Source organism: Vanrija pseudolonga, chromosome 4, assembly GCF_020906515.1.
Source record: "Vanrija pseudolonga chromosome 4, complete sequence".
NCBI classification, from domain to species: domain Eukaryota; kingdom Fungi; phylum Basidiomycota; class Tremellomycetes; order Trichosporonales; family Trichosporonaceae; genus Vanrija; species Vanrija pseudolonga.
Genome location: NC_085852.1, coordinates 711,410 through 733,318, shown reverse-complemented (window position 1 = coordinate 733,318; position 21,909 = coordinate 711,410). Strand labels below are relative to the sequence as shown.

Sequence of the window (21,909 nt, the reverse complement as noted above, 5' to 3'; positions counted from 1 at the left end):
CCCGCATCAGGCATTCGTCGAGCTCGCCATGCCACTCGCGGGACTATTACCGTAAACCCGCACGTGACCAGCCACAACCAGCCAGCCTGGCGGCGCTCGCACCAACCCTCGCCGCAAAAGTTCAACACGACATCTCTCCTCACCTCACAAGTTCCACGAACCGCTATCGCAGCACACGAATGGCGGCCCGTCCGCCAAGCTAGCTGTGGGTAAAGTCCCCGGAGCCTCGCGCTCCGCGGGCCGCGCCGCCAGGTCTCCGCAGGTGGAGAGCACGCGTCTTCAAGCTACGGCGCAGGTGCGGGCCTGGCACAGTCTCGCCGGGGCGCGACGTGTCGGCGTTTTGCTTTGCTGTAAGCAAAGCCCGACCTCCGCCCCGCGCGACGACGGCGCGGCTGCGCGCCCCGACCCCGCGCGGCCGGCGAAGATACGAGCCGCCGCGCACCACGGGACAAAGGGCACGCAACGCGGACGACGACCAAGCGCGCTCATAGGAAGAGTCATGCGGTTGCCCCGGTCCTGCGCGAACGATCGCCCAGCTGCTGGGGTTACTCGATGGGGCTTACTCTGGAGCTTGTCCCCCTTTCTTCCGCTCCTGGCGCCGCCGGACGGCCCCGCGCCAGGGGGTGATGGGAGGGGCGTGCGTGAGCACCGCCGACGCAGTCGGTGGTGCGCGGCGTTGGCGAAGCACTGCCTGGCGGTGCCGAACGACGATAGACGCCCACGCCTTCTTCCTCCTCTTCTTCCCCTTCCCCCTCCCTTCTATCCCATCTATCTCTCACCTACACATCGCCACACGCGCTCCGCGCGCATGGCTACAACCCAATGATGCTTGAATTTCTTCAGCGCCAGCCAGCAGTGCCAGGTCCCGGGTGACACCGGGGCTGCTAAACGCTGCGAAGCGAGGGGCGACAAAAGACACTGAGGGTTTTGCATAGTTATGAATAATCGCAATGTACACTTGCTGCCATGTGCGTTGGGGCACGGTGCAGCGCCCAAAAGTTGAGTCGTCGAGTCGTCGAGGGGTTGAGGGGTTGGGGCCAGAGGCTCTGTCGTCGTTGTGGCACAGCGTCGAGCTCAGCGCCAGAGGTCGGCAGCGCGGACGCCGGGCACCGAGCCGGGCGGGCCTTGTGAGATACCGAGGTCGCGGACGGTTCCCTGGGGGTGGTGTGAGCGTGGTGCTGGCGTTCATGGCCATGGAGCTGCGCTCCATGCCCCTGCTCCCTCCCCCTTACATTCTCGAGCTGGTACACCCAGCCATGGACATGCACGCCGTCGGCGCCGCGGCGCTTCCAGTCGGCGGCGACGACGTCGGACGCGAGGACGTTGCGTACCTGCTGCGCGACGTTCTCCTCGACGAGCAGGTCGAGGCTGGGCGGCCCGTCCTCGGTGCGCATGGCGCGCGCGAGCGCCGTCAGCGGGCGGAGGTAGCGCTGGATCGCCTGCGTCTCGGGCGTCGGCGGCAGCATGGACGCGCGGAGGGCGGTCTGGCAGCCGACGCAGTTGGAGTGGCCCTGCGAGCGAGCGCGCGTCAGCGCGCGAGCTCGTGGCTGGGGAAGGAAGGACCTGCGCTCACCGCAACCACAATGTGCTTGACTTTGAAGTTGATGAGCGCGATCAGCATGACGGCGTTGAGCGAGTCGTCCTGCGGCGTGTAGAGGCTGGCGCGGGGGTCAGTCTGCCTGCTGCGCGCTCCACTCCCCCCACCCCACACCCACTTGGCAATACCGCGGTGCACGAAAATGTCGCCCGGGTTGGCGCCCATGATCGTCGTCTCGGGCACGCGGGCGTCGGAGCCTGTGTGCGTCGTCTAGTCAGCTGCTAGCCCCTCGCCATCTCCAGTGCACCCACATCCGATCCAGAGGATCTCGGGCCGCTGGCCGCGGTAGTGACGCGGGAAGAATCTGCAAGGTTGTCAGAACTCGGTTTCTACGTCGACGCCGAGGCCACGCACTCCGGGTCAACCCTGTTCACATGGTCGGCCCAGCGGAGGTTGTTTTCGATGAGCGCTTTCTGCCGTCGTCAGCTGCGTCGGCACGGCACAGCGTACCAGCTCGGGGTGCTTGGTCGACTCGTGCTGCTCGGTCGCGTTGCGGTACGGCATGGTCGTGGTCGTGGTTATGGGTGTTGGGAGAAAGTGAGGTGTGCAACAACGGCGCTGTTCAGCCAGGTCAGCCAGGTCAGGTCAAGGAGCAGCTGGCTGGGTACCGCCTGCCTTGACCCCCATGACGCCTCCGAGGCCCCGGCGGACAGGGCGGACCAAAACTGCATCAGGTCTGCCAACTTTTAGTCACATTCGGCGTGAGCGCGGTGTGGGCGGCGGCGTCGAGGTCCGTCCTCGCGCTGCATAGACTGTCGAGGTTGAGCTCCGCGGCTTGCGTGCGAGCGAGCGAGCGAGCCAGCGCCGCACGCCGCCTCCGCCGCTTGCCCGTGCTCGGACCCGCCGCCACATTGGCTGTTATGCGCATTAGCCATAACTGGCAGACGGGGCTGCGCACTCTGATTGACAGTCACTCGGGTGTCGTGGCGCCCGGTCTGTGCTGCGAGGGAGCGATCGAGAGCTCGCCCGCCGCGCAGAGGACGGCTGCCGCCGTGGCATCGTGGCACCAATCTCAACGCCACAGCGTGGCCCGGGCGCCGCACAGACCGCGTGTCGGCCGGCCCTCGTTCCTCGTTGTTCGCAGAGACTCTACGCAGGTGCCGTCGGTACTTTCCCACAGTCGAGTGCCCCAGCGCAGTCTTGCGTGGTGACGCACGTCTCGTCGACAGCAGAGGGGTTTGGCGCCGACCGACCGGCGGTAGTGGCTGTGCCTCGTGAGCGGGAGTGTCACCGCTGCGGCCTCTCCCCCCCTCGTCGTTGTACCGAGTGACTAGTCCTGTGCCGCTAGTGACTGTTACCGGGCGTCGGACACCGGGCGTCGGATACCGAGGTTGCCGGCACGAGGACGCGGCGGTATGGCGCCCTCCAGATAGCGACCCCAGCCGGACTCGAGCACACACCCGCCCTCGTGGCGGGTGTCGAAGGCCTGCTGGTCTCTGGCCACAGGTTCGCGGTTCGAGTCCGCGTAGAATCCGGTCCTGAGGGGTCAGGCGACGGGTTCGGGGGGTAGGGTCGGTCTCCTTTTGTGTTTGCTGGGTATTGTGTGTGTTCTGTGTGTTGTGTGTGTGTGGGCGGGCGGTGTCAGTGACAGCGACGCTGCTGCGTTATCTTCTACCCTTCTTCCCTTCCTACCAACCTCTCAAGCAGCAGAAACAAGATATGCAGCCCGACTAGCCGTGAGTCGTGTTTCCCAAGCCCCAAATGCGTCGTTTCACCCGACATGTGCTGCCCAACGCTGGCCACCGCACTCGATGAACCGAGTGCCACATCCGGCTCGGCTACATCCCTGTCTTGGCTTCGGCCAACCTCCACTTTGCTCGGCCCAACCCCCACCCCCCACTCCAGTAGGACTTTCGAGTCGTCCATCTACCTACCTGCCTTGACCCCGCTCCCATCTCACCGCGACGAACAATGACCGCCGCGCCGACCTTTGCCCTTGCCGTCGCCAAGTCCAAGGCGGACATTGACGCGTGTGTGCGGGTCCGCATCGAGGGTGGGTGCGGCGGGCGCTGGGGCGTTGGCGTCGTGCTGACCAGTCGCAGTGTTTATCGACGAGCAGGTGCGCTGTGCTGACTGACCGAGACGACGCTGACCGCAGAAATACTCGATGGACGACGAGATCGACGAGTGAGGGAGAACGGCTTGCACGGGTGCCGCTGACCCCAGGCATGACAACTCTGGCGACCACGTCTCGTTCCTCGTCTCGGACACCTCGGTCGCCCCGCCCAAGCCCGTCGGCACCGTCCGCCTGATCCCCGCCAAGGCGAAGCTCACGCGCCTCGCCGTGCTGAAGGACTACAGGAAGTACGGGCTGGGCAAGCAGCTCGTCAACGCGCTGGAGGGCTACGTCGTGTCCCACCCCGACGAGATGACCGGGCAGGTCAAGGTCGGTGCTGATGGCAAGAAGCGCGTGCAGATCAAGATCCACTCGCAGGTGAGTTGGGCGACAGCGCGGACTGCATGCGCAGCGTGGCTGGGCCGTCGCGCGGCACGACAGCAACCCCGCTCACACTCCAGGTCCCCGTCAAGCCATTCTACGCCAAGCTGGGCTACACACCCGTAGGCGACGAGTTCGACGAGGATGGAAGTACGTCACGGCGGCGTGGTGTCGCGTGCCGCGTGCGACGTCTTGCACCGACTAACCATCGCAGCTCCCCACCAGAAGATGGTGCAGGACTTTGTGGTCGACCAGTAAACCTGCGCGACGTCGTGGCGCTCGAGCTGTCATCTGGGCGATCGCTCAATCGCCATCGCAATGCCCTGCTGCCGTTCGCAGACTGGCACCCAAGCCAACGTTCGCAACACATCTTGGAACGGCAGACCCAATCATACACACATCGTACATTGCCAGACTATGAAATTATACACGCAACACAACACTGGTCTTAACATGTCAGCCCACGCCTCAAAGCACAAGCAGCCAGGTAGGAGGATCAGAAAACGATGAATCACCAAGTCCTCTTCCCCGTCCACTTTTGTACACGGGACGTTTAGCAGCCGAAGCCGCATGGGATTTGGATGCTGTCCGCCCATCGATAGATTTCATCACGGAGAGAGGGGGAGGGGGAAGGGGGTGGCTAGACTTACCAGTAGGGAGTGAGTTGCCGCCATCGTGGCCCGTTGTCCACTCTCGTTGACGTCTAATGCTAAAGCGTCAGCTTTTGTCTCTCTTCATAAAGAAAGGGAGAGTGTTTGCGCTCAGTCAAGGCTGAAAGTGTCTCGTCAATCGCCGCCGAAGCGGGTTACGAATGAGGTAAAGTATGGTATATGTTTTATCTTCACTGCGCAGGGAGGATGGGGGGAGGGGAGTTCTGAGACTTACATTGTGCCTGCAATACCAGCTTCGCCCAGAGGATCGAGTCTAGTCAGTCAAGTCAATAGTCCTAAGGTCGTTGTCAGCTACCCGTCCACACTCGCAAAGAATAAAGACAGGAGACATCAAGCGTCAGGTCATGTGTAAAGTGGTCCTCAAGCGGATCCGGTCCTACCCGGCGCATGCGCTGTCCCCAGCCCGCGTCCACGAACCTTGCTAAGAGGTTCGCAACCACGCACCGGGGCGCAGCGCTTAAGAGTTGGATTGTAGTGCTCATCAAACATTCGAGCCGGGGGGGAGGGGTGGAGGGGGTAGGAGGAGACACTTACAATGTTAGTGAGCCATGGTGTGGACTCTGTCACGCGCGTGCGCTGCTGCAGTATCTGCACAGACAATGCTTAGAGTACCCGTTGAGTTGAATGGGGAGAGTGACAGGAAGAAACAAGTCGCGATAAATGCGTCGCAGAGCGAAAACGGTGCAAGAGAGTTTTTGGTGCGAGGTTGTGTGACCACGTGGGTGCAATGACGTGGCATTGGGGTGCCGCAACCGGCGGCCGTGCTGGCTGACGCTTGCTCGGCCTGCCTATCACAGTCCCCACGCCGGCGCGCCGAGCAACGGCACCACCTGCAATGCACCCAGACGTCACCGCCACGGCGCATAACTTTGGGAACAATCACAGACTGGAAGCCACTTCTTAAACATTCTCAACAACTACACACATTCCCTTTTTTATTCTTTCTCACATCACACACTGCACCGAGACGACACAGCACTCTAGTGTTACAGTCACGATGCCGTCGTTTTCCCAGTCAAACAAGTTTGGCGCCCTCGAAATTGACGACTTTGTAGAGGTCGACGAAATCGAAATCGAAGAGTAAGCGCAGCAGCTATAGCGACACCGGTGGGGCCGGTTGGCCACCATCGCACCAAGCCCAGACACTGACATTCAACAGGGAAGAGCAGGTCGACGACACCCCCTCTGCCCCTTTGTCCAAGGGCGCGAAGAAGCGCGCCGCCAAGGCTGCTGCAAAGGCCGCCGCCGCTGCCGCCGCCGAGGCGGAGGCCGAGGCAGCAAAGCCGGCCCCCGCCGCATCAGCAGCCAAGGTGAACGGCGCGAGCAAGCCCGCTGCGGCAGCTGCTCCTGCGACGGCCAACGGCTCAAAGGCCAAGGAGGCTCCTTCCGCCGCCGCACCTGTTGCCGTCCCACAACTCGTGGTTCCTACCGCCGCCGCGCCCGCGAAGAAGGAAGCCGCAGCGAGCGCCGCAAAGGACGACGATCCCCCCTCGACCCCCACGCGCGTCCCATCGCCTCCTGCGGTCCCCTCGTCGCCGAGGTTTGAGCCCGCCCTCCCGGCCGAGCTGCCCCACCCCACAGCCAACCAGCTCCCTGCCAACAGGAAACGCAGGACGCCCGAGGACTTCACCCCCGTCGGCCCCAACGCCGCGCTCACCGCCGCCAGCCCGAACAAGAACTCTGTCAAGTTTGAGGACGGCGTCGTTCCTGGCGAGGGTGTCGAGGGCGAGAAGACGATCACCCCCAAGAAGGAGACGCCCGCTGCCCCAGAGAAGAAGCACCAGAACGCCATTGAGCGCACGGTCTGGACCTTCATCATGATCTTTGGATTCATCAGTGAGTGTGGGGACTGGCGCTAGGTCTGACACAACCCAGCGATTCTGTCCCTTGGTGCGCCTTACATGATCATGCTCGTGCTCGTTTGCCAGACGCTTGTGTACAAGGAGGTCACTGCCCTGTTCAACCTCCGCGACCACGGTACCAAGGTCATCAAGCCCAGCCCCGGAGAGAAGGGCGACGAGTGGAGCAAGACCCTCAACTGGTACTTCTTCGTCGTCACCAACTACTTCCTCTACGGCGAGTCGATCATCTACTACTTCAAGCACATTGTGTTTGTGGACGCGTACTTCATCCCCTTTGCCAAGAACCACCGCTTCATCAGCTTCATGCTGTACACGCTCGGCTTTGTCGGCTTCGTCGCCAACCTCCAGCGCCAGTATCTCCGCCAGCAGTTTGCCCTCTTCTGCTGGGTGCACATCTCGCTTCTCCTCATTGTGGTCTCGAGCCACTTTATTGTGAACAACATTCTTGAGGGCATGATCTGGTTCTTCGTGCCCGCATCTCTTGTCATCTGCAACGACGTTTTCGCCTACGTTTGTGGCAAGCTCTTTGGTCGCACGCCCCTCATCAAGCTCAGCCCCAAGAAGACGGTTGAGGGCTTCATCGGCGCTTTCATCTGCACCCTCATCTTCGGTTACGGCTGGGGCACCTTCTGGATGCAGTTCCCCTACATGATCTGCCCTGCCAGGGACCTCGGCGCCAACGCTTTCTCGACCATCGTCTGCAAGCCCAACCCCGTGTTCATCTGGCGCGCGTACGAGTTCGCGGGCCCCGTCGGCCAGACTCTCAAGGCTATTGTGAGTGGGCACGAGATTCAACAGCTGCTGACAAGCCAGTTCGGCACTTCTGCCGTCCCCTACGCTCCTTTCCAGTTCCACACCCTGGTCATGGCGACTTTTGCGTCGCTCGTGGCCCCCTTCGGCGGCTTCTTTGCTTCAGGCTTCAAGCGTGCCTTCAACATCAAGGACTTTGGACACTCCATCCCCGGCCACGGTGGTATGACTGACCGCATGGACTGCCAGTGAGTGTGGTGTGGACGTGTGGACGTACTGGCGTACCACTGTTTGCTGACACCCCAGGTTCATGATGGGCATGTTCGCCTACGTCTACTACTCGTCCCTCATCCGCATCCAGTCTGTTACCGTCGGCTCTATCCTGCAGACGGCCGTCGTCTCGCTCACGACCAGCGAGCAGCTGGAACTGCTGTCCGACCTGAAGCGCTTCCTCGAGGGCCAGGGTGTGCTGAGCAGCTAAAAAGCCGACAGACGAACCGCCTGCGGGTTGTCGTCAACCGGAAACCACGGCGGCGTCGTCTCTTGACATGTAGATCTCTTTTCATAGGACTCGAGTCGTGTGAATAATCGCCACAGCGGCGTTCATGATACCATCCATACAGACATGCATTGAATCAAAGCGCGGTGGGCGTGGCCTGTGAGCGTGAGTACTTGCACTGGTCGGTGTCTTCAAACTCCTCGACGACGACCTCCACCAGTGCCTGGCGTGGCGCCGCTGCACGTGGAAATCTCTACGCTTTCGCGTCGCTGATGATGATGCGTTCATCGACAGCCCCGTCCGCATTCCAAACATAAACCCAAGCCGGCAGCACCCTCCCAACTCACCCCAACAGCCATGCTCGACCCCATCAGCTCCCTCAAGGCCCCTCCGCCGCGGTACCTGCTCGAGTCGGACAGCTCCGACGAGGAAGGACAAGGCGCGTACCCCGCGTCGGCGGCACCCACACAGCGCCGCGCAGCACCGCCCGCGCCAGTCGTCAGCGTGTCCCCACTCCCCGGCGCGTCGGCATCGGAGCTGCCACTCAAAGCATCCTCCGCGGTCGTCGCGATCGGCCAGGCGGGCGCGTACCTCCTCCGCCGGGCGTCCTCTGCGCGTCCCTTGCTCAGCGTGACGCTCGACTCGGCGCGCGCAGGCACCGTCTTCGCGCTCGACGGCGGCAGCGCGCTGCTCGCGCTCAACGAGCTGGATAGCGGCGACGCGGCGTACGCTGTCGTCGAGGCGGTTCTGGGCGTGGTCGCTGCCGAGTCGTGGTGAGTTGTGCTGCTTGGGAGCTAGAAGCGGCGAGCTGACACCACCTCCCCCAGGACCCTCGTCTCGTCGTACGTCCCCGCCATGTACATCCCCTCTGCGGGCGAGCCGCGCGCCCTCGACCCGCCGGTACGATACCTCTCGTCGTCGTCGGCGGTGAGCCTGTCGTCCCCCGCGCTGAGGACATACGACGCGCCAAACTACGTCACGGGCGTCGCTGGCGCGTTCCTCTCGGCCGTGAGTGACTGGCGGGCGCTTGCGAGACCGTTCTTCAGCCGCTGACATCCCAGTCCGCACACCCCGCGTCCCCGTTCCACGGCAAGGCGGCCACACTGCTCCTGCTTCCCCTCCCGCTGTCTACGCTCGCGCCGTCCGCCGTGAGCTCTGCGCTGGCGGCCGCGGCCCCCGTTGCTGCCAAGGCGCTGGGACGCTCCGCGCACTGGACCGAGGTGGACGACGAGCCATTCGTCGGGCTCGGCATGGGCGCGCGCCGGCCGCACCAGGAGGCACCGGCTGGCGACGACCTGTCGGGCATGTACATGTAGGGGTTGGTTTCTTAGTGAGGCAGACCGCTCGCGGCGAGGCTGGTTAGTCTTCGTGCGATGTATGATATGAGGCTGCAGCTTTTACAACATGACATGACTGTGCTGGTCGCTATGTGCGAGGGGAGGGTGACCAGGAAAATGAGGGAGATCTGAAAGTGAGGCGAAGGGTGAGGGTGCAGTGAACCTTCGGCGGAGGCTGGAACCATTGCCGATGGTATCGTCGTGCCCTGGCAGGCTCGCTGCCGCCTCGCTGCCTACAGCAGCTCGGCAGCCGCTTAGAGCTCCTCGACCGCGTCACGAGAACGGTAGACACCGCCCTGGGCCTCGATCGCGTCGATCACGTCCTGTGGTGGGCGACCAGTGACGCGCACAGCGTACAGGCCACGCTTCTTCTTGTCTGATGGTGTCAGCGGGTGAAGACCATACTACACCCACCTATCCGCTGCCAGCGCGCGACCCAGCTCTCCTCGGGCTCCAACATGGCGATCATGCCGTCGTAGATTGTGCTCGTGCACTCTGACACGCGCTCGTGGCTGCCTTGCATCTGGGGGTGTCAGCTGGAGCAACCAAAACGACAGCTCACCTGCACAATGTTCTCGCAGTTCGGGCAGCCCGAGTCGATAAAGTCCTTGAGGGGCTGGAGGACCGAGCAGACGAGGCAGGCGCGCAGGGCTGGCTGGCGGGCCGAGACTTTTGGGGGCATGTTGGTGGGGGATTGTGAGATGAGGAGAAGAATAGAGAGTGATGGATGCCATGGCGGTTGTTGAAAGTCGAGGCGAGTTGTGGTGGAGGTGGCGGCAGGCGTGCTGGATCTGGTACGCCTAATACCGCGCCTATTCCTTTGCCACCCAACCGACCTCGAAATCGATCAGCTCAACAATATCAGCTCGCTGAAACGACCTCACAACCTGTCATCACACTCCCCTCACCATGTCGGTCAACCAGGAAACCCTCACCCTCGAGGAGACCAACAAGGTCCGCATCAGCCTCGGCCTCAAGCCCATCGGCGCCGATGACGATGCCGCCGGCGGCGAGGTCGAGCCGACGCAGGACGAGATTGCCGAGGCCAACTTTGCCCAACGGCGCGCGGACGAGCGGGCGGCAAAGAAGGAGAAGGAGACGAGGGAGCAGATTGAACGGTGCGTGGATACTGTGCCATACATGGGTATACTGACACCTCCCAGCCTCAAGAACCAGCGCGCATTGAACAAAAAGCTCCAGGGGTCCACCCTCGGCGACACGTCCAAAGACGACAAGCTCTCAGCGTCCAGCTGGATCAAGGCGCAGAAGAAGCGCGCGTCCCGGCATGAAAAGGACCAGGCGGCGAGGCGTCTGCGCGAGATGGAGGAGGCCGACCGGGTGGCGTACGACGAGGACGACCTCGTGGGCATCAAGGTTGCGCACGACGCCGACGCGTTCGAGGAGGGCCAGGACGTCATCCTCACGCTCAAGGACAGCCGGATCCTCGAGGGCGACGAGGACGAGCTGCAGAACGTCAACATTGCCGACCTCGAGGCCGACGCCGCCGTCAAGGAGCGCAAGCGCAAGGCGGCGCAGGCGTACACCGGCTACGACGACGAAGAGTTTGAGGAGGGAAGAATAGGACAGAAGGCCGACGTGCTGTCAAAGTACGACGAGGACTACTCTTCAAGTGGCAAGATGAAGTCGGAGGGGTTTCGCCTCGGCGCGCCAGTCGAGAAGAAGGCCAAGAAGGAGGAGACCGAGGACATCGAGATGTTCGGCGCGGCGCCCCAGTCCAAGGTCAAGCTCGACCTCAACTTTGCTCGTGAGTGTCGGCTGGGAGGCCGAGCTGACGTCCCAGGCGACTTTGACGTCTCAGATTACATGAAGGAGGGCGACAAGGGCTTCAAGGTGAAGAAGAGGCGGGTGAAGAAGTCGTCGTCGAGGCGGGCCGAGGCGGACGACGGGGACGAGATGGACGTCGACTTTGTGCCAACATTCACAAAGCGCGCTGTTGGCGACGGGCCCGACAACCTGGTCGACGACGACGACCTCCAGGCCGCGTTGGCGAGGTCACGACGTGAAGCGGCCAAGAAGAAGCCAAAAGTCAAGGCCGAGGACCTGGCAGCGCGCATTGCTGAGCAGAAGAAAGAGGACGCGGCAGCCGAGGCCGCGCAGGCCAACGGCAACGACGGTGACGACGACGGACGGATCACCTTCGACGACACGTCCGAGTTTGTGCGCAGCGTGACCGCCAAGTCGCTCGCCGCACCCGTCAAGCAAGAGCGAACACGGACGTCATCCCCTGCTGGCCCGTCGGCAGCTGCCGAGCAGCCTGTCGTCGTCAAGATCGAGCGCGTCGAGGATGGCGACGAGCCAATGTCGGACGACGACGACGAGGATGAGGACGACGCGCTCGCTGAGATTGCCGCGCGCGAGGGCCTCTCGCTCGAGGAGTACCGTCTGCGCATCGACGCGCAGATGCGCGAGCTCGACGAGGTCAAGGCGGAGAATGCGGCCGAGGAGGAGCCCGAGGCGCCGGTCGGCAACGGCGTCGCGAACATCCTGACCATGCTGCGCAACCAGGGCTCGCTGGCCAAGAAGAGCGAGCAGGACGAGGCGCGCGAGCGCCAGCAAAAGCAGCACGACCTCTGGCTGGCCGACCACCGGCGGCGGCAGGCGCAGAAGGAGATGGAGCGCATCGCTGCGCGCGGCGGGAACCGCGACCAGGCGCAGCGCGAGTACGACAACCGGATGCGCGAGCAGCAGGAGGCGCGGACGGCGCTCGACGCGTTCAAAAACTACAAGCCCGACATCAAGATTGCGTACCACGACGAGTTTGGCCGCGAAATGAGCGCAAAGGAGGCATGGAAGAGCCTCTCGCACAAGTTCCACGGCAAGACTTCGGGCCGCATGAAGACGGAGAAGCGACTGCGCAAGATGGAGGAGGAGCGCAAGGCGCAGAGCATGTCGGCGAGCGACACGCCACTCGGCATGACCAATGCGTTTTCTCGTCGTCAGCAGAAGACGGGCGAGGCACACATGGTCCTCTCGGTGGGCAACAAGCAGTCGGTGCAGATGGACGCCAAGGCAAAGCGCCGCTAGATGGCACCTCGGTACACATGATGCATAGTTTAACAAGTGGCAGTACGATAAGCAGCGTAGACAGGTTACTGGGGTGGTGGTGGTCGGTGGTCGGTGAGGTTAGATTATCCATGTGGTGCTACTAGTCACATTGGCTGGTCCCAAGATTGCAGGACATGATGTCGAACGCTATCCATGTTTTATTCGCGGTCGACAAAGACGGTGGGGGCATTGTCCACCATCCACTGCACACTGAGCGCCTTGCCGGCCATGTCGCCAAACTCGCGGTTGGGGTCAGAGGACCGCAGCAGCGTCGGGCCAAAGACGACACCCAGGTTCTGGCTGGTCATGAGGTTGACCTGGCTCTGAGCTGCAACACGGTGAAGGTGGAGCATCAGGAACTTGAGCGTGGCGTAGTGCGCCTGCGGCAACTCCTTGAGAAGCGCGCGCAGGGCCGACGACTTGTTGTTCTGGTCACGAATGTCTGCAACAGTCAGCAAAACGTCCACTTGCGACACGCTACACTCACTTGCGGCCGCAACAAAGCTCTCGTGGAGACTGTGGGTTAAGAGCGGGTCGGGCAGCTGGCGGAAATATGTCTTGAGCACAGAGGTAATCGAGCTAATGTCGTTGAAGTGGTCTACGTTGGTGAGGTCAAACGACTCGTAGTTGCCGCGCTCGAACAGGCTTGTGATCTGCTTGGACTGCGACGAGCCACCCGTCTTTCGGTAGATGCCCTCGTACTCCATGCCGTTGGCCTCGACGGCCCCGATACACTTGGTAACGATGACGGGGATCGAGTGCTTGTCCGACTCGGCCTGGATCGACAGGTCGCGACCAAACATGGATGGAGGGGGTGGCCCCTCGTCTTCGATCGTCTTGCCGTTTCGTGGTCCAGGGCACGATCGTGGCAGCTTCTCGGCACACTTGCTGTGACACACGGTGCCGCACGCCATGCACTTGACTTCTTGCAGACCCCACATCTTTTCCTGGCACAGCTCGCACCGGCCAAGACGCATTGCAGTGTGCTGCTGGAACTGGTGGTCGCGAATACCCATCTCGGTTGATGGACGGAACTTCTTGTCCTTGTCACCGCCCTTTGGTGTTGCGCCAGTCGCGCCATCGGGTCCCTTTGAAGACTTGTACCACTTGAAGCGACGAGCCGGCGCTGCTTCAATGGGCTCAGGTTTGGGAACCTTGATGACCCTTGCAGTCTCCTCTGGCACATCCTGCAACGTGACGGATGTCGACAGTGATGAAAGGGACGGGCTTCCGGATGGGTGGGTGCGAAGAGGCTTGATCGTACCAAAGCTCGATGGGGTGCGTTGACGAACGGCCGGGTCAGGCCTGTCATCACCCTGGCGAGTCAACTGGGCGTTGAGCTCTGCCAGTTCCTCGTTCTCGGCCGCCAGCGACGCCGACTCCTCAAGGAACTGCTCGCGGGTTTCGCGCAGGTCGTTGATCTCGCGCTGCAGAGCCTCTCGTTGAGCAGAAAGAGGCCCGAGCTCCTCGCGGTACTGCTCCTTGATCGTATCCAAGCGACGGGTGAGCGAGCGCCCGAGCTTGGTCGTCGTCTCCTCGACCGTCCCGTCGGCGCCAGCATTCGATTTGGCTTGGAGCTCTTCCACTTCAGCCAGTGTGATATCGCGCTGCGCCCGGAGTCTGGAAATATCTCTCTCCAGACCAGTGAGGCTGCTGGCAAGATCCTGAGACCTTCTCCGCAGGGCCTCTTGCCTCCGTTCGTCACTCGAAATGAGAGACAAGCGGGCACTTTGGCCGTGGACCTGAGCGCGGAGACGTGTGACTTCTGCCTCAAGATCGCGGCGCATCGCGGCTTCCTTGTCGTATTCCTCGCCAGCGATGGTGAGACCTTCGCTGTACTGCTGGCTTGAGCGCTGAAGACGGTTAGCAATGACCCCAACGCATAGCCTCCAGAACTCACCTTGGCTCCAGTATACTTCTGCTTGAGAGTGCCAGCTGCGTCCCTCATGGCCTCGTGCTCGCGCACAACGTCCGCTAACAAGGAAAGGTCGACGGAGATGTGGTTGTCGTCCCCTGGCTTGGCGTTGTCGATCAACTCCTTCAAGGTCGAGATCGCAGAGTCCGGCTCCATACGGAACGACATGGTCGACTCCATTGACAGGCGCCGCCTCCTCGTTCCAATGGGCTGGTCGTGAGGGGAGAGCAATCCTCTGGCACCGAGCGCCGACGTGCTGGCGTCGCCATTGGCGGCGGAGGAGAGCAGGTTCATCTGAGGGCTGCGAGTCATTGACTGCCGCTTGATAACCACTGGTGTCTCCTCTGGATCCGAGATGGTAGGGATACTGGGTGAAGACGAAGTCGAGCTGTCCTCGCGAGGCGGGGTTGCCTGACTCTTTGAAGCGTGCTTGGGTGGCGAGGCTTTCTCGGGCGTCTTGCCGTTGGCCTCGGTCTCGCTGAGTAAAACTGCAAAGTCTGGATCAGACAGGGAGAACGACATTGTGGGCAGACTGGGCGCGTCGATCCGGGGCTGGTGCTGATCATTATTGGCACGAGAGTCCTTGAGATGTGTGGCGTCTGCCTTCTTGTTGTCGGTTGCCTTGTGGTCTCCTCGCGTCTCCTCCCGTGCATCCGCAAGGCTGGGGAGCGCCTTGTCCGGCGAGATAGCAGGCGATGCAGCGCGCAGGGCTGGGGCAACTGTGACCTTGGGGGAGGGTAACGATGGCGATGCTCCTCGTTCCAATGCAGGCGTGGATGGGCCCGCAGACGCGGCTGCAGACGCGGCGTTGCTATGCTGGCGTTCGCTGAACGACGACCGCAGTGGCGATGGAGCTCGAGGCTCAGCAGCAAACGTGGCGTTTTGCGAATCCATGTTGAACATCATGCCGGGGTTAATGGACCTCCGCTTGTCGGCCTTGCTGGTAGGGATATTGAGGCCTGGAGTGGGCCCCAGTCCCAGGCCAATGCCCGTGCTCGGGGAACGCAGTGGGGCAGTTGTTCTGGATGGTGAGGTGGCACCGGGAGAGCTCAATGGGGCGGCGTGACTGGGCGGCGTGGGGCTGCTAGTGGCCGATCGCAGAATGTGCTCCTTGTCGGCGGACAGGCCGCGCAGCATCGGAGGGGCATCCAATGACGGGGACGAAGGAGCGCTTCCCTTTCTGCTTCCTGGTGAGACGGCGCGAGGAACGGGGCTGGTGGCACCCAGACTGCGATCCACGCTGCCCTCGCGGATGCGTTCTTGGGTGGGGGTGCGCTCGTTTGAATTGGGCGTCGAGGCCCCAGCCGTCACCTTGTCGCGCTCGGTTCTGATGGATGAGCCCGGCGTCACTGTCGGTGAGGCGGCTGTAGGTGTATCCGGACCAGGACTGGCTGCGGCAACGGCGGACAGCAAGGGAAGAGAAGAGCTGCCCGACAGGCCCTTTGCGGCCTCCTCGCGCTCCTTTTCCTTTGCTCGCTGTCGCTTTGCTTCGGCATGTCTGCGACTTCTTGCTACGCGTTCGTTGTGACAATTCTGGTAGGAGGTCAGTGCCATCGACAATCGCACCACGCACCATGCAGTAGATGCCTTGTGTTGTCTTTGCAAAGACGAGCTCTTCGATGCGGCGCTTGCACGTCCGGCAGGTGAAGCAGTGAGCGTGATATGACTCATCTCCGGTCATGATGGCCTCTTCTGTGATGGCCTTCTTGCAGACAAAGCACTGAAAGAGGTGTCAGCCGCACGTCCCCTGCTGCGCGGGTAAAGATGACCCACCTGGTAGGAGCAGTTCCCACATACTGGGCTCCCATCGGATAACAGGAGGAGATTTGTGTCTGCTGACACCTTGTCCTTGCACTTTGCGCAGCGAAAGCAGTCGACGTGCCACAGCGACGTGCTGGGGAGAAAGAGTCAGCAACGAAACATGACAAGGGGCGCGGCGGCGCGCCGGTTGACACGTACCCAAACGCGACGACGATGCCGCCATTGTCCTGGTCAATGACCTTGCGACAGCCCCCACAGCGCGCTTCGAGGTTGTCCATTGATGACATGGTCGACAGGGTGTCGCTGTTCTCGCGCACTGGTGTCGGCATGTCGCCGTTCGTGACAGAGTGGCGAAGTGATGAGGGGTGCGAATGGTCTGTGGAGAGAACGGCTAGCGGGGTATCGACAGCCGTCATGTTGGGCGGCAGCGTGTCGTTGTTGGGGATCTGACCGCAGAGACGAGGTTCGCGCTATGGGTGAGGCCCAGCCATCCACCGGCGTGTCGCGACCGAGAGAGGTGCGAGGTGAGAAGAGAGAGTGAGAGAGAGAAAGAATTTGTTTGTGCGCTGGACCCAGAGCAGGTAATAGATACGACGTCCAAGTCGATTGGGCCGTCGTGTCGTGTCGAGCAGCACAAGAGTGGTGCAAGCAAGACGCAAGTGCACGGGGTCGCGGGGGCCACGGGGATCTCTTGCGACGCGACGCTCAGACCGCTCGTAGTCTAGCTCTTCTGCTGCTCTGCGCTTTCGGGGCGCCAGTGTTTTGCGCGTTCAGTGGCGTGAGGGTCGACGCGTCGAACGTGTAGACGAGGGTGGACGATGTGGAAAGAGTGATGGGGTGATGAGTAATGTTGTCGAGCGCGCGTCGTCGTCGTTGTCGTCGTCGCTTGTGTTCGTTGGTAGTGGTGGAATGTCGTGTCGTCGAGTTGTAGAGAGAGTTGCTAGGTGGACGGACCAGACTAGGAACGGGGTGGGTGGGCGCGCGTCCAAAGTGTTGTATCACGGAGGATTAGCCAAGCCAGGCAACGCTGCTGTAGTATTATTGATGGGGTTCGAGGACAAAGGGGGCAGGAGGTATAGACGCGTTTGTTCCGTTGTTGCAGGTGACAATGTGCGTTTGAGCTGGCGAGGATCAAGGCCGCGCGAGTGGGGGAACGAGGGGGGAGGGGGGAGGAGGGGGCAGGCGAGCCGAGCGTCAGACGAGGGGGGCCTTGCTAACTGGCAAGCTAAGGGACCGAGGCGTGGAGGCGACGGCTGTTGTGGCCGTTGTGGGCTTGTCTTGTTTCGACGCGCGGCGCGGCGCGGGCGAGGGGTGAGGGGTGAGGGGGGCGACTGACTGACGACGTGTGTGTGTAGGTGGACAGACAACAAAGGTTGGGTTGGCGAAACGCGTTCTGGACCTTTTCGACGTGTTGCGGGGGCCGAGGGGATGGCCCAGTAAAGGGGGTTTGGGTGTGTCAGGGGGGAGGAGGAGCGAGGCAGGCAAGCAGAGGGGCTACGGGGAGGAGGGGGGTCAAGTAGGGCAGTGACCGATGTAATGACAAAGACGAGTATGAGCCGACAGAGACAGAGTGGGGCTGCGGCGCGGTGCGCGTGTGCAGCAGCAGCAGCAGCAGCAGTGCAGTTGGTCTTGCTCGTTGCCGTCTGAAACTCGTCGACAAGCTCAGCTTTGCTCGTGTTTTTGCGCGCGTCAAGGGTGCGTCGCAGGCATCAAGTCCAAGGCGCACAGTAAAGGGTTCACCCGCGAAAATAAGGGTCTCATGGCTGGCCGCTGGCTGCCCCCCCCTCGGACCACGGCACGATGGCACCCCGCCGCGCCCTGAACAGCAGGCAGGCAGTACAGCAGCTGGCAGACCAGAGCAACAAACGCGCAGGCCTGGGCTCGCTCGACCGGCTCGGCTCCTCGACGGGTGGCGCATGGCAGTGAGCACCGCTACACGACTGTCCTCTACACGACGAGGGGGTTGTCAGTCGTCGACGCGACCGCGCGACTTGGCTTGCTTGCATCGACGCTTGCGGGAGTGGCACCCGGCAGCGGCGGCGGCGACACACGGCTCACACAATTCAGCAGCGGGACATGCACAAACCCAACTCACTCGGCTGGGTCGTCTTCGCTTGCTTGCTTGGCACGACCAAAACCCGGTGGCAACAAATGCATGAGCAGGCAGCTGCTGCTGCGACCCCCGGGCACGGCGACGCCGTAACCAAGCCGTAAGGACCCCCGCGTGGCGCCAACCACGACGACGTAACTGTTCCAATCCATCGTCTAGGGCCCAGTTGCAGTAGCTGCCGCACCACGCACGCACGACGAGATCTGCCTCTCGCCCTTATCGTTTGTGTTGGCCGCCGCCTGTTTTCCTGAACGGCGCCGCCGTACTGACGCAAACATGTTTGACCTTGTCTTGTTGTTGTTGTCGTGTCGTCGCAGGCGTGACTGTGATCGCTGCGCACTCGCGCGCTGTCGACGAGCCGCGGAATGCTGGGCGACAAGTGACACGGCTCCTCCGTGAGAACACGATCTAGCTGGCCAGCACTTGCTGCTGCCACTCGCTCGCTCCTCGTTCTATGGGTGCCTTGCTTTCTAGTCGGCGCGCTTTAACATCGCATCACGCCGTGTCTTAGCTTGGCACGCGGGCAGCTAACTCGTCGGCTTCATCTGCAGCCGCTGCTGCTTGATTGCCTATCATGTCATCTCGCTCCCATTCGACGCAGTCACAATTGCCCAACCCACAGCCCACGACTAGTCACCCGTGCCCCCCAGTGGCCCCCAGTGCCCCCACTTGGACGTCTAGTCAAAACGCGACACATTGCCCTTCTTCTCTAGCGCGTCCCCGTCTGTGGCATCTACATGCCGCCGCTGAAACGGTCAATTCGTTCTTGGGGTGATTTGGATACATTTGAGGAGGAAGCATGCTATATAGCCAGACATGTAGGTTGCGAATAGTCCGCATGATGGTTGGATAGTGGATGGTGATTGAAATGGAAAACCCTTCGGACGCGCGCGTCTACACAAATGCGTCGGCAGGAATGCTGCCACGGATCTCTTGGAAGTTGGCGACTGCGCGCTCAACGTCCCAGTCGTTTTGGGCTAGACACATCTCAGAATAGGCGTCGTTCATGCCCGTGCGCGCTCGAACCTGCTTGATGAGCAGCGCCTTCTGACCGGCTTCGTCGAGAACGGCTCCGTTCGGAGGAACAATGGCAATGTCGGGCTGCACGAGCGAGCTCTTCGAATCGAACGACCCAGTGCCCAAGTACGAGTGGACGACCATCTGGTCCGAGAGGACAATGCAAGGGTACTGTTTGGCAGCCGCGCTGAACAAGTTAGCACGAGTATCCACACACCAGGACCAAGCTACTACTCACGCCGAGCCAGCGGGAGGCGCGCCAAGAATGAAAGTACGAGTGAACGATCGGTACGTGCCAGAGGGCAGCTCTTCAAACTCGCCCTGGATCACAGCCGAGATGCGGTCGTTGTTGTCGTCAAAGTACCAGGAGTCAAAGCTCCACTTTGACGCGTCGGTGATGGGGTGCCTCGTTCGGGGAACCTTCTTCCACCACGTGAGTAGCGCCTCGCGGTCCATAGGAGACTTGAGGGTGTTGGTGCGCTGCTCAATGGTCGTGCACGTGCGGAAGAAGTTGCGACCAGGCAGGTTGACCCATTGCTCAAAGGACACGGGGGCTGGGCGCGAAGACCTCGTCTTGCTAACGTCGGCAGCCTGGGCGGAACGACTCGGAAGGGTGTTGGCCGCGATCGAGAGTGTGGCTTCGGGGTGGTAAATGTCCACCAATTCGGTACGGTTGTTGTCAAAGAGCGTAAAGAAGCTGTAGAGTAAGCACATCTGCCCCAACGAGACGTCAGGAGACGTACATCTGGCAGAATGACATGACCGTCGACTCGACAGAATCCGTCTCTTTGAATGTGTTGACGACGTCGAAGGGGAAGCTGAACGGGACAGCCGCCAGTGGCTTGCGCTCCTCCTCAGTGCGCTTCACAACTGGCTTGCGCTCGAGGGGGAAAACGATACGGTTGAGCTGCACGCCGTCCAAGATCAAAAGTCCAGGGAAGCGGCGGAGGACGTCGCTGACAGAGTTAGCTGGGGAAACCATCGCACACGTACTGTTGGTAGATGTCGGCGCCGTTGGGGCGCAGCAGAGTCTCCTCTCGGAACCTGGCACCATTGAGCTTGAGCTCGGTGAGGCTCTTGAGACTGCCAGCGCCAGTGCTGGCCTTGCCCTTTTGTTCGCCAGCAGACTGAAGGTGCTTGAGTTCGTCGCTCTTAGCGATGGGGTTGTCGCTGAGATCAAGGGCGCGGATGTGGGGCAAGCAAAGTGGAAGCTTGGCCAGTTGGTGAAGCGTGTTGAACTCGTTCTTGGCCAATGACAGGGTGGTGATGGGGTTGCCGGGCTGAAGGTAGAGTTGGTATCACAGTGACCAGGCGCTCTAGAGTATACGTACGGTTTCCAGAGTGGACGAGATGAGCTTCCAAAAGACGTGGCCGACGTTGACGGGGGCGTCCTTGTGGCCGGGAGGGAGAATACCTTTCTCCTGCAGCCAGGCATCGCCCGGGAGGTTCTGAACATTAGCACTGGCGTGTAACACCTGATGTGGGTTATACTTACCGACATGTCGAGGACACCGGGCGCGATAACGCGGCTCTTGAGCCATTCCTTGATTTCATCGCCCCTCAGCACTTCGTTGAGCTTGCTGTGCTGTTGAGACTGAACCTGAGCGCGCTTGGGGTTGGTGTCACGGAGAACGTCTGGCGTTCCCTCGGGGTTGCGGCGCGGGTTGATGTTGCGCTTGCCTTTGGCGCCGCGGGCAGGCGCTTGGCCGCCGGAGCTGCTGGAGCCAGCGACGGCGCCGATGCGGCTGGAGAGCGATCCCTTGCCATCGGGCTTGCTGTAAGGAGTGTCTTTTCCTGGTCGGTGGCGTCCAGACTGTAGGGGAACAATCACGAGTCGGTCGATTATTGAAGACAATGATGGCGCTGGTTAGCCCGATACGTTGCTGTTGAGAGTAGGTAGCGGCGAGATCTCCTCGCCAAATCGGCGGGGAAGCCGTCGAAAGGGTCACCATGCGTGGAGGAACGGCGAGTCCAGTCCGTCGACGACTGGCGCCAGAACCCTCTCCCCTCCTTCCGTTGGCCGGTCTGCCTCCTTTTGGAACTTCAAGCACATCGCTGTTCGAGACTTGCTTCGTCGTCCAGGCAGTGACATGCGCCGGCGAGAGGTTGCGGCCGAGGTTCACGATGCTCGCGAGGTCCAGCGGCAAACCACCAACGCCGCAAGCGGAAGGAGGCCCCTGTCGATGGCACGAGTCCGCACGCTCGCCTCGCTTGCGGCAGCATCTCGGCGCCGCGCTCCACTCGTACACACTCAAGCTCCTGGTGAAAGTGAGGAAACATGACTTACCTGATCGAGTGGGTTACCAGCCGACCGCGCCTCTGAACGGCGGTGACGGCCACCGCGCGTTCTGCCAATGCCTCCGTCGACGTCCATGCCCTGTCCAGCGTCGGAGCTCATGCCAGCGCCGCGGAGTGCCGAAGAGAGCGCGCGAGTGGATGCGCCGCGGACTGCAATGCCCGAGCTTGAGCCCTGCTGTGCCATTGCAGATTGATCGGGTGGGAGTGGGAGGAAAGGAAAGTCGTCTGCAGCGCCGAGAGTTGAGGCCTGGCGCCTATGGCGTTGGAATGAAGACCGGATGGCTGCGGGTTTGTCGTGGGTTTGAGTGATGACAATAGAAGTGTAGTTGTTGTTGCTTGAGAGAGTGTGTGAATGGCAAGGTGCAGTGTCGAACAAGGACGACTTGAAATGAGAGTGGGGTGGGTGGGTGCGACATGACATCTTTGACGCTTTTGGGTGGCAAACCCAACAGAGCGGGAGCAAATTTCCACCCAATAAGCGGGCGCGGGACCAATTGATTATAATCCCGCTCACTGCCCAAGATGGTCGTTTGGCTCGGAGATCAGAGAACAACGACCTCTATCAACAGATTGTTGCAACTTCGACGTT

General features: G+C 61.6%; 8 protein-coding genes across 8 annotated transcripts; 4 read left to right on the top strand and 4 right to left on the bottom strand.

Annotated features, from left to right (window-relative positions):
- Nucleotides 1–154: 154 nt before the first annotated feature.
- On the bottom strand, nt 155–2,101 carry AN1805_1 (Carbonic anhydrase; the record flags this gene model as incomplete). The annotated part of the gene is made up of 7 exons (XM_062772066.1): nt 155–1,155; nt 1,233–1,511; nt 1,574–1,658; nt 1,716–1,794; nt 1,849–1,901; nt 1,952–2,010; nt 2,048–2,101. The coding sequence occupies 7 exons, from the start codon at nt 2,099–2,101 to the stop codon at nt 1,075–1,077; spliced, it is 690 nt and encodes a 229-aa protein (XP_062628050.1). The 3' UTR covers nt 155–1,074.
- Nucleotides 2,102–3,502: 1,401 nt separating this feature from the next.
- On the top strand, nt 3,503–4,448 carry yyaT. The gene is made up of 6 exons (XM_062772065.1): nt 3,503–3,590; nt 3,640–3,656; nt 3,696–3,724; nt 3,764–4,031; nt 4,115–4,184; nt 4,249–4,448. The coding sequence occupies exons 1-6, from the start codon at nt 3,509–3,511 to the stop codon at nt 4,290–4,292; spliced, it is 510 nt and encodes a 169-aa protein (XP_062628049.1). The 5' UTR covers nt 3,503–3,508; the 3' UTR covers nt 4,293–4,448.
- A 1,165-nt stretch (nt 4,449–5,613) lies between these two features.
- Nucleotides 5,614–7,960, top strand: SPBC13A2.03 (Putative phosphatidate cytidylyltransferase). Its single transcript, XM_062772064.1, has 4 exons — nt 5,614–5,785; nt 5,865–6,541; nt 6,581–7,565; nt 7,624–7,960. Exons 1-4 carry the CDS (start codon nt 5,703–5,705, stop codon nt 7,796–7,798), a joined length of 1,920 nt encoding a protein of 639 aa, XP_062628048.1. The 5' UTR covers nt 5,614–5,702; the 3' UTR covers nt 7,799–7,960.
- Nucleotides 7,961–8,157: 197 nt separating this feature from the next.
- Nucleotides 8,158–9,210, top strand: LOC62_04G005518 (uncharacterized protein). The gene is made up of 3 exons (XM_062772063.1): nt 8,158–8,589; nt 8,644–8,824; nt 8,878–9,210. The coding sequence occupies exons 1-3, from the start codon at nt 8,174–8,176 to the stop codon at nt 9,130–9,132; spliced, it is 852 nt and encodes a 283-aa protein (XP_062628047.1). The 5' UTR covers nt 8,158–8,173; the 3' UTR covers nt 9,133–9,210.
- Nucleotides 9,211–9,224: 14 nt separating this feature from the next.
- SPT4 (Transcription elongation factor SPT4) lies at nt 9,225–9,852 on the bottom strand. Its single transcript, XM_062772062.1, has 3 exons — nt 9,716–9,852; nt 9,568–9,676; nt 9,225–9,529 (listed from the first exon to the last, which is right to left on the bottom strand). Exons 1-3 carry the CDS (start codon nt 9,833–9,835, stop codon nt 9,408–9,410), a joined length of 351 nt encoding a protein of 116 aa, XP_062628046.1. The 5' UTR covers nt 9,836–9,852; the 3' UTR covers nt 9,225–9,407.
- A 210-nt stretch (nt 9,853–10,062) lies between these two features.
- SART1 (U4/U6U5 tri-snRNP-associated protein 1) lies at nt 10,063–12,198 on the top strand (the record flags this gene model as incomplete). The annotated part of the gene is made up of 3 exons (XM_062772061.1): nt 10,063–10,271; nt 10,317–10,918; nt 10,955–12,198. 3 exons carry the CDS (start codon nt 10,063–10,065, stop codon nt 12,196–12,198), a joined length of 2,055 nt encoding a protein of 684 aa, XP_062628045.1.
- Nucleotides 12,199–12,377: 179 nt separating this feature from the next.
- On the bottom strand, nt 12,378–16,311 carry Chn1 (N-chimaerin; the record flags this gene model as incomplete). Its single annotated transcript, XM_062772060.1, has 6 exons — nt 12,378–12,661; nt 12,707–14,072; nt 14,120–15,667; nt 15,708–15,854; nt 15,908–16,028; nt 16,094–16,311. 6 exons carry the CDS (start codon nt 16,309–16,311, stop codon nt 12,378–12,380), a joined length of 3,684 nt encoding a protein of 1,227 aa, XP_062628044.1.
- Nucleotides 16,312–18,764: 2,453 nt separating this feature from the next.
- On the bottom strand, nt 18,765–21,714 carry mex67 (mRNA export factor mex67). Its single transcript, XM_062772059.1, has 7 exons — nt 21,310–21,714; nt 20,518–20,835; nt 20,354–20,470; nt 20,016–20,302; nt 19,766–19,978; nt 19,261–19,719; nt 18,765–19,209 (listed from the first exon to the last, which is right to left on the bottom strand). The coding sequence occupies exons 1-7, from the start codon at nt 21,502–21,504 to the stop codon at nt 18,900–18,902; spliced, it is 1,899 nt and encodes a 632-aa protein (XP_062628043.1). The 5' UTR covers nt 21,505–21,714; the 3' UTR covers nt 18,765–18,899.
- Nucleotides 21,715–21,909: the final 195 nt, after the last annotated feature.

Bases quoted from the DNA above. Each gene is read 5' to 3' on its own strand.
- yyaT (XM_062772065.1), top strand. From the start codon at position 3,509: ATGACCGCCGCGCCGACCTTTGCCCTTGCCGTCGCCAAGTCCAAGGCG. The intron at 3,725-3,763 runs GTGAGGGAGAAC...CGCTGACCCCAG, and splicing joins ATGGACGACGAGATCGACGA to GCATGACAACTCTGGCGACC. The intron at 4,185-4,248 runs GTACGTCACGGC...TAACCATCGCAG, and splicing joins CGAGTTCGACGAGGATGGAA to CTCCCCACCAGAAGATGGTG.
- SPBC13A2.03 (XM_062772064.1), top strand. From the start codon at position 5,703: ATGCCGTCGTTTTCCCAGTCAAACAAGTTTGGCGCCCTCGAAATTGAC. The intron at 5,786-5,864 runs GTAAGCGCAGCA...GACATTCAACAG, and splicing joins GACGAAATCGAAATCGAAGA to GGAAGAGCAGGTCGACGACA. The intron at 6,542-6,580 runs GTGAGTGTGGGG...GACACAACCCAG, and splicing joins CATGATCTTTGGATTCATCA to CGATTCTGTCCCTTGGTGCG.
- LOC62_04G005518 (XM_062772063.1), top strand. From the start codon at position 8,174: ATGCTCGACCCCATCAGCTCCCTCAAGGCCCCTCCGCCGCGGTACCTG. The intron at 8,590-8,643 runs GTGAGTTGTGCT...CACCTCCCCCAG, and splicing joins GTGGTCGCTGCCGAGTCGTG to GACCCTCGTCTCGTCGTACG. The intron at 8,825-8,877 runs GTGAGTGACTGG...CTGACATCCCAG, and splicing joins CTGGCGCGTTCCTCTCGGCC to TCCGCACACCCCGCGTCCCC.
- SPT4 (XM_062772062.1), bottom strand. From the start codon at position 9,835: ATGCCCCCAAAAGTCTCGGCCCGCCAGCCAGCCCTGCGCGCCTGCCTC. The intron at 9,677-9,715 runs GTGAGCTGTCGT...TGACACCCCCAG, and splicing joins ACTGCGAGAACATTGTGCAG to ATGCAAGGCAGCCACGAGCG. The intron at 9,530-9,567 runs GTGGGTGTAGTA...TGACACCATCAG, and splicing joins CGCGCGCTGGCAGCGGATAG to ACAAGAAGAAGCGTGGCCTG.
- mex67 (XM_062772059.1), bottom strand. From the start codon at position 21,504: ATGGCACAGCAGGGCTCAAGCTCGGGCATTGCAGTCCGCGGCGCATCC. The intron at 20,836-21,309 runs GTAAGTCATGTT...GTTCCCCTACAG, and splicing joins CTGGTAACCCACTCGATCAG to TCTGGACGCCACCGACCAGG. The intron at 20,303-20,353 runs GTACGTATACTC...CTCTACCTTCAG, and splicing joins TCTCGTCCACTCTGGAAACC to CCCGGCAACCCCATCACCAC.